This window comes from Nuphar pumila, chromosome 11, assembly GCF_984573655.1.
Source record: "Nuphar pumila chromosome 11, dmNupPumi1.hap1.1, whole genome shotgun sequence".
Lineage (NCBI taxonomy): Eukaryota > Viridiplantae > Streptophyta > Magnoliopsida > Nymphaeales > Nymphaeaceae > Nuphar > Nuphar pumila.
Window position 1 is genome coordinate 8501020 of NC_143259.1, and position 9364 is coordinate 8510383.

Consider the following 9364-nt stretch of genomic DNA (forward strand, 5'->3'; position numbering starts at 1 on the left):
TTCAGCTTCCTCTTGTTCTTTTTTTAATTGCTTTAACATGTCTTTGTCAACCCCAGAACATGCCCTAATTCCTTGACCACGAATATGCAAAAGATGTGTTTTCACACGCGTATAAGAACCTGTGAAAACAGTCTTACATAGATTACAATGAAACTGCACATTCCCACCACCACCACTACTAGCTTTTATCCATTTTGTCACAAGCCTCCAAAGTGGTTGAAAAACTTCTAATTCAGGGTTAGAACTTGAACCAAATGTATTGACACTACCGCTAGAACTCGCCATTATATCTGAAAAGTGAAAACTGAAAAGAAAATAAGTAAATAAAATAAAGTTAATAAGCACTACCTCTATGAATCGGAAGCACAGGGAGGGGCCGAGCCCCTCCCCTGCGAAAACAGGGAAGCATGGAGGGGCCGAGCCCCTCTTCTGCGAGCAAAGGGTGCAGGGAGGGCGGGGGCGAGCCCCTCCTCTATGAATCGGAAGCACAGGGAGGGGCCGAGCCCCTCCCCTGCGAAAACAGGGAAGCATGGAGGGGCCGAGCCCCTCTTCTGCGAGCAGAGGGTGCAGGGAGGGGGGCCGAGCCCCTCCTCTATGAATGGGAAGCACAGGGAGGGGCCGAGCCCCTCCCCTGCGAAAACAGGAAAGCATGGAGGGGCCGAGCCCCTCTTCTGCGAGCAGAGGGTGCAGGGAGGGGGGCCGAGCCCCTCCTCTATGAATGGGAAGCACAGGGAGGGGCCGAGCCCCTCCCCTGCGAAAACAGGGAAGCATGGAGGGGCCGAGCCCCTCTTCTGCGAGCAGAGGGTGCAGGGAGGGGGGGCAAGCCCCTCTTCTGCGAGCAAAGGGTGCAAGGAGGGAGGCTACGAGCAGAGGGTGCAGGAGGGTCGACATACCTGACGGAGGGGGAGACGGTGGCTGCCTGTGGGTACCGTCATCGGAGTCTGGATCGCCAGCGTGGGTGCAGGAGAAAGCTGCAGGGGCTGAGGGGGAGAGGCAAAATCGAGAGGGTAAGCCCCTCTCCCTGTCGATAAACCCCTTTTAGGGTTCGGCTGCCAAAATTTTTTTTGATCTGGGTCGGGTTTGGACCCGACCCGGATCCAAAACATAATTTAAAACTCGAAATGGACATTTTTAGACTCGGTCAAAGTTGACCGAGTCCAAAATGTCGACGGACTCGGCCTCAACTCGTTGACCGAGTCAGACTCGGCATTGACCGAGTCCGGGCCGAGTCCGAAGCCGCACCCGTGTCGGGGCGTGTCGACTCGGGTGCGGCAACCCTTTAGCCGAGTCCGTGTTACATAGCCTTAATGATATTCTTTTTTAAAAACAATGTCTTAATCATGGTTGTATGTATCGTACTGTATCATATGATACATATTGTACGATACTGTGTGTATCGTACGATACAATATTGATGCACTTAAAAAAGGCCAAAAATTATTATTTTTTATTTTAGTTTTAAAAGGCTTCTTGAGGGCAAAGTTCTTCATATGTCTAAAGTCCATTAGAAAGGAACCCACAAACCCTAGGTTTCGTGAGATTGATTTGGGGGCTGATTCGTTCGTAAGAGAGAGGGATTTCGTGATTTTATCAAGAGTGCATTTCTATCAATTTTTACTCAAGGAAGTGGGTTAATGTACAAAATCCCTATTCTTTGCTTCTTATTGAGTGTTTTTGGGGAAATGTGTGTCTGGTGCTTGTTATTTAGTTTTTTAATTGGTTATGTTTTATTTTAGATCCTTCGATGTCGTCTTCACGTTCATGTCATGTTAGAGATGATCTTGCATGGCAATACCAGAGTTACCGAAAGCTTCTTAGAGAAGTGGGAAGCTCGCTTCTTGGAAACTCGCTTCTAAAGCGCGATACTCCTCGCTTCCGAAACTTGATGAGAACCTCGATTCCCCTACGCTTCTTGGAAACTCGCTTTGGAAGCGCGATACTCCTTCTGAAACTTGATGAGAACCTCGATTCCCCTGCGCTTCTCCTATGCTTTTCACACACTCCATTTATTCTTATTATATGTTCTTTTACTCAAATTTTCATGCTTTTTATGTGTTTTCTCTGACTCTTCTCACTCACTTCTATGTGCTTTCGCTAAATTGGTAGTCATCATTTTTAGATTTTGTTAAAAAATTAATTCTTACGCTAAAAAATCATGAAATTTAATATTAGTCACTTTTATTTTAGTTTTTATTTGTGTTTTATTTTGATTCTTATTCAATTCTTATATATTTTTTTATTCCTCGCTTCCCACTTTCTATATATTTTAAAATACATTGCTTTTCGCTTCCGCTCTTCGTATCGTTTCTCGCTTCCGCTTCCTAGTCTGGCAACCTTGGGCAATGCTGCAGAAGCATTGATGATGTACCACAACTAGGGTTACCATTGAATTTGAGATGTCTGTTTTGTGATGCTTTGATTATGGGTGGATTGCATATATTTAAGCAACATATTGTAGGTCAAGATCAAAATGTATGTCCATGTGATTCTCTATCTATTCCTGCAACTTTTCGAACTGATGTTATTGCTGAACTAGGAGAAATTCGAAGAAGAAGAATTTTGAAAAAATATAAAAAATGAAGGACTTCTAACTATTGTTTCAAATTCTAAAGATGATGATGATGATGACCCACTTGCCAAAAAAATGACCCAAAATAAAGAGATCATCGAGCGACAATTGGATGCAAGGAAATATTGTCCTGAGCTCTAGAAGATAGTTTAGTTTTAGGATCTTTATAGTTTGGAACTTTAGAGATGCAGATTGGCATGCAAGACATTGGTTAAATGTAATGTTTTTAGTTAGCATGAACTCTTAGTAGTTTAGTTATGACTTATGACATTTTAGTACGACTCGGATGTGAATTTAATATTGTTAGTTAGTTGCTTAAATATAAGGCTTTAATTGTGTTTAAAATTTAAATTATATAGTTGTCTTTTATTTACATTGTCAATTGTCGGTTGCATGGTTTGTTATTAATTTAAAAAATGTAGTTGCCTTCATATGTGATTTTATGGTTGTATTTTATGCAATTCATCATTTTTTATGTGATGTGATTTTTTTTACAATTTATAATGTTTTTTTATTTTTCTATATTTTTTAAAAAAAATTAGATTTTTTATTAAAAATTTACAATACGATATTATATTACTTTGAGCCCGACCGATGCGAGTAACAATACGATACTTACAACCTTGGTCTTAATGATGTTCTTTTATGCCATCATGTCATAAAGGGTAATACGATACTTACAACCTTGGTCTTAATGATGTTCTTTTATGCCATTATGTCATAAAGGGTGTTATATACTTACGATTCTGCTGTATTTATTTAATTATTTTCTTTATTCATTGAACATATTTGCATACTACATTTATTTGTACAGCTTAACCAACATGTGTCTTGATTTGTACCTCCCTTATGTGATGATGTGTCATGTTAAAAGACACTAATGTGAATGATGTGTCATGTTAAAAGACACTGATGTTCTCTCTCTCACTTATTCTATCATTTTGCAGAATGGGGGCCAAAGGTTGATGTGGTTGGATTTTGCTTTCTTGACCTTGCAACAAATTATAAGCCTCCAGACTCACTGGTAGAGTTTTTAAAGGACGAGAGAAAGCCCATCTATATTGGATTTGGTAGCCTTGTGCGTTCCTTGTCTATTCTTTTCTTCTAGTTGCATTGTTTACTTTCTTTGGTTAAGTTATGTAAGAGCCCCTCAACTTTCTTTGGTTAAGTTATGGAAAAAAACTTTCTTTGATTAAAGTTTCTACCTTCCTAGCTGATATTGTTTTGGATGTAAGCAGGGGCAGGAGCGGCTGTTGCCCCACTTGGTTCCACAATGTTTGCCTGTTTGTAGGTCCTTGATTTTGAGTCAGCACTATTTTACAACCCCAAAACACTAAAAGATAGGCAAAGTTCCAGTTTATTTCAATTTATCCCTAAGGATATGTCATATAAGTAGAAATTCTGTAGTTTTAAAATTAATTGATCATGATCTGTGTTCATTTTTTTTGGCTCATCAGCTTCTTAGTTTAGATAAGAATTACTAACCCTCTTTCCAAAGTTGTGTGTGTGTTAGCATGTAACTTGTATTAACTACAAGAGTTTAACATGCTTGATTTCATTTAGTTGGACTTGAGGTGCATCCTAAGACCTAGACCTAATGTCATTATGTGTGCATGCTTTCACTCCTCTGTGTGTGTGTGTGGGGGGGGGGGGGGGGTTTGGGGTGGGGTGGGGGGCGGGGAGAGGAAGTTGAGAGGGAGTTGCAAACACATTGGATCGGGTGAGGGTAAGGGACAGTGGATCTGGCTTTCTATGAGTGGATCTTGTTCCAGAACCAGATCCAATTCAGAACACATGGTAGAATTCTGGATTCCGATATGATCTGACCCCGTCTGACACTGCAGAAAATGGGTCAGGTATATTGATTTTTCCTGTGAAATAGATAAAATGGGCTGGATCAGACCTGGTTCTGAATCTATTTTTTTTATATGATTTCAACTGGGTTCCAACTATACCCACGATTGACTTGCTTGTAAAGTGGACATTATTTTTATGAATTGTATCCATCCGACTTACCTTTGGTCAGTCAGAATCAGTTAAAGGTCCGACCCACTTGTGCCCATGTTTGTGTGAGAGTGTGTGCGCGTGTGCATGCATGCATCCATGAGTGTTTGTTTTACAGAACTCAGATCAACACCATGAAACATTAATTCAGATCTGCAGCATCCAATGATTTTTTCAGTTAGACTCAGGTCCATAGACTTGCACAGCCATCTTGGCAGGATCACCCATGCCTCTTGTCTGGCCTGTGTTCAACCCTAATCTTTTCTTAGTGAGGTTGAAACAAGTCCAATGTTGCCATGGGATACAAGTATGATCTATTGTATTATTTAAACCCACATATTATAAGGTGCACCCCTTTCTATAAAAAATCAGGTGTGCTAGATTGTATCATATGGACATTTTGAAGATCCCATGCTTAGGCTGGTAAACAAGCTTTGAGAGTGGAGGTTGTCCTGTTCAATCTCTGCTTGTTTAGGTTATACCCCAGCTTGAGCCTTGAGCTTGGGCTTATTTATTTGTTATATGTGTGTGTGTGTGTGTGTGTGTGTGTGTGTGTGTGTGTGTGTGTGTGTGTGTGAAATTAGTAACTCCTAAACAGTTTTATGTCCTAAACATCCTAAACACTTTTAGAAAACATAATTACAGGTGGTTCTTGCTTAATCCAATCCTGTAGATGTGTTTTTCATTGCTTATTTATTAAAAAACACTCTTTTGGTCAACTAATTTGAGAGAATCTTATTTCACCAAGTTTTAGTACAATGAGTCATTGATTTTTTATCACTCTAAAAGCACATCTAAACATGACAAATGACTAACCTAGTACACGTTTTTCTGCGAAGGAAGCTATAGAGAATAGATCTGTACGTTCAGATTTAGCAGACACAAAACTTTGCGCTTTAAAGCTGTTTAGGTTTAGTAGATAAGCCTGTTTAGGACCTATTTGTTACTCTATATATCTTTCATTTTCTCTTTTTTGTAGTCTCATGTCCGACTTCCTAGTTATATTCTTTTCTTTTTATATTTTGTTGCAATTGAAATTCAAAATATGCCTCTTTATACTTCCTTTGTTTTCCATTTGACAAATTGAAAGCCTGTTCAAGAACCGGATAAGATGACCCAAATCATTGTGGATGCACTGGAAAGGACTCATCAGAGAGGGATCATTAACAAAGGCTGGGGTGGCCTTGGAAACTGTATGTGATTTGTAAATAACGTTACAGCTTGAAACATAATGTATTCAACTATCTATGAAAGCATACTAACTGTGCTTTTTGCCAGTGGCAGGAGATAAAGATTTTGTGTATTTACTTGATAATTGCCCTCACGATTGGCTTTTCTTGCATTGTGCCGCTGTGGTAAGACCTCTTGAAAGTAGCTGTCAATCTTGTCTTGTGAAATGTTCATCAAAATTTATTTGTATATAATACCTTTCGGGATGAAATTAGCTGAAGCCTTTTCTTGTAGTTGATGAGAAGGCTTCTGGAAAATGAAAGGAAGGCAGTAAACCTTCCTATATTTGGCATTCTAATTTTTTCTTTTATCTTGTTCGGGTCGTGGATCAAGTTAAAGACTAGTCAAGATGTCTGTTTGTTGCTTGCAGGTTCATCATGGTGGTGCTGGAACAACAGCTGCCGGGCTTAAAGCTGCGGTAACTGCCACTTGTATAGCCAGAGAATGTGTTTTCTATAGTAGTCGGATGCGGTTTTAATAAAAAGGAGTATCCTCGCCTACTCATAACAAATCCTAATCATGCTCACATTGAAAATATATTTGGAACAAGTGTTTATGGATTAAAAATTATTTAAATTCATTACTTTTGTTTTTCCTAAAATATCATTATGCACATTGCTCTCTCTCTCTCTCTCACTCTGTTAGTTTCTGTATTTTGAAAAAGTTTTTGTTTTCTCTGTTACCTTAAGAATCCTGTTGTCAATTTCTGTATTTTGAAAAAAAAATCATTTTTTCTGCGGCATTAAGAATCCTGCTAAAAGTTCGTGGTTATTTGAACAACAAAAAAAACTTCTAAAAGCAATGTCTTCTCTGGTGTATCCAACTGTAACTTTCAACCTTTCAAGTTTCTAATCCCCACTTACTATGACAACGAACTGCTGCAGTGCCCAACAACTATTGTGCCATTCTTTGGAGATCAGCCTTTCTGGGGAGAGAGAGTGCATGCCAAAGGAGTGGGCCCCCCTCCTATTCCTGTGGATCAGTTCTCACTACATAAGCTAATTGATGCAATAAACTTCATGCTAGATCCTGTGGTATGTACTTCATAAATTATTGCATATTAAGATTCTGTTGGTGTTGAAGGATGATACTAGACAATTCATGATAGTAATTGCGTAGTTTCATGTCCTGCCCAGAATGATGGAGTCATCAAATGGGGTTGCAACTTATCCTGCTGGTCATCCAGACCCATTCTTTTTCCTATTCTATGCTAAATGATTAATTTTTGGATGTACAAATTGATGATTGTGCCAGGCTTTAGTCTCGCTCCTTGTTAGGCCCTAGGGAATGATCAACTGTTCTCTGGTGTTTTCACTGGAGGTTTAATACCATAGGCTAGGACTTAACACATGTGTGGACTCTAATGCTATATTTCAGTTGCCCCTTAGTGTTATTGGTTTGTAGACTCGGACTCAAGCCTGAGTTGGTCCGGAGCTGCATGTATCAACCAAGCATCGACTTGGCTGGGCTGACAAAAATTAGCCATGTTCATTCAGTCAACTCTACACAAATACAAGATTTGGTTGTGTTAGAAAAGTTCCCCTGATTCAACAAGATTTCTCGGGTTTTACGCGGACAAGTACCGTGCACACCATATTTTCAGTATATAATATATTATAGTTTCACTTTATAACTTTATATTTTCAGTATATAATATATATTTTAGATATAACATATATATTTAGATTATATTCAGTTAGTTTTGAATTTATTATATATATAGCCATTTCCTTGTACCCACTTTTTTTGGAATTCCCTGTCGTACCGTACCTGCACTCGCACCCATACCCAGGTGACATAGCTTGCCTTCTTCTGGTACTGGTTTGAGTAGAGCGAGTCGTACATAGGCACAGACGACTTGCCACTTTCTATGGGCCAAGTCTTGGGTCATCATGGTGTCTTCAGAGTGCACAATTACATCACAAGTTGACTGAGACGATGGCATTCTTGTGTTTTTATACTTACTAGGCCTGGGTCAGACCAAGTTAGTTAGCTGTGATTGTTGACCTGGGTCTTTATCCTATAAATTAGAAACCTCAAAAGGAACCAGAAGAAAAATGGTTCACACATACTTTGCAATAATACTACAGGTCAAGGATCGGGCTTGTGAGTTAGCGAAGGCATTGTCATCTGAAGATGGAGTGACGGGTGCAGTCAAGGCCTTCCATAAACATCTTCCACGGCAAATGCCACCCACTCAGCCTCAACCCATGTCGCCCAGTTTGGTAAAGCGCTACCTTGTCAATATGAGGAAATGCTTTGGTTCTTAACTCTTGGATAACTGTTGTTGCATCCATTTGAAAATGTTGAGCTCTTTTGTTGGTCATTTCTCTGAAAGAGAATGTGGCAAAACGCAGCAGTGAAAGGAAGATGAGGTTAGTTGTTATGTTGCCACCTTCTCTGTATTCGTTCTGATTCAATTCCTTGTAAGGGTCCTGTATTGTTGTACTTGTATACGTGTTTCATCTCTGATCATCTTGGGTTCCTGTGTGTGTTTGTGTGTGTGAATGTTGGCTACACTTGAGTTTCCTGTTCTCTATATACGAAACTCAAGTGTGGCCAACATTTTCGCACAGATTATATATAAGAGAGAGAGAGAGTTTCGTATTCTGTAGTATAAATATACAAATGCAAGCTTCATTTGTTAAGGAATGCTCTTTGGATCGAGTGGTTTTGATGGAAAACCCACATTTGTTTATTCATGAAATTCTAATGCATTTTGAGCCGTTGATTTTTGAAGCTCTTAAAAATATGTTTACAAAACGCAGTAAGATGTTCTAAGGCATGTTTTTTAGTAAACAATACATGTGAATTTGATTCGTCAAAAAAATGAAGAAAATGTGCAATCACTTCTACTAGGGATTACGGTGCAGTAGTCTAGCCAATCATTACCTTGAATTTTCAAAAGACGCGCCTAAAATTTGGACAGGAGAAAAAACACTCAAGTTCGGATATTCTTGCACACATCACACGTGTGTGTGTAGACATTAGAAAGCAAGATGTTCATTGGCAATTCCTTGATTGTTAAGAAACCTCAGCTTGTGGCATCTTTCGATAACCAAAGAGTTGGTCAAGGTCCAAACCAACTCATTTATATATATTTTTAGATATTCGATGAGAGTTTTGAAGAGGCAAATTATTGTGCTTGTGTGTTTATAAGAAGTTGGAGCTTGGGATCTGATGGGAAGAGTGGATGGTAGTATGGGGTATGTTGTCCTTTTTTTTCCTAGTAGACTCTCGCACTTCCAATGCGAGCACAGTCCTACCCTTAAAGCAATTTACAAATGATACAATTTATTTTTGATAAAAATATTCTTTAATTCAATAGCTTTCATAAATGGGGAATGTATCTTCTTGATTTTATCACTAATTAGTAGCTAAGGCTGCACCAATGTATCAATAATCGTATTTCAAGATGCATTAGTTTCCCCTTTGTAAAGATGCTTTACGATTCCGATTATTAAATTGGGCTTTTGAGGGAATGTAGCAAAAACCCCCAAAAACAAAAAAAAACTATCGAAAGAAATGCTAGGGCCTACTTCTTGATTAATGATTGTCGGT

The 9364-nt window shown here is 39.1% G+C and overlaps 1 protein-coding gene across 1 annotated transcript in view; it reads left to right on the plus strand.

The window, feature by feature from the left end:
- Positions 1–8517, plus strand: part of LOC149821847 (sterol 3-beta-glucosyltransferase UGT80A2-like) — a 28775-nt gene extending 20258 nt beyond the window's left edge. The window contains exons 9-14 of the mRNA XM_089980746.1: positions 3517–3647; positions 5664–5766; positions 5852–5928; positions 6174–6221; positions 6688–6837; positions 7894–8517. Coding sequence (XP_089836872.1) covers positions 3517–3647; positions 5664–5766; positions 5852–5928; positions 6174–6221; positions 6688–6837; positions 7894–8073 — 689 coding nt within the window. The 3' untranslated portion in view covers positions 8074–8517. The remainder of the gene's footprint in view (positions 1–3516; positions 3648–5663; positions 5767–5851; positions 5929–6173; positions 6222–6687; positions 6838–7893) is intronic.
- Positions 8518–9364: the final 847 nt, after the last annotated feature.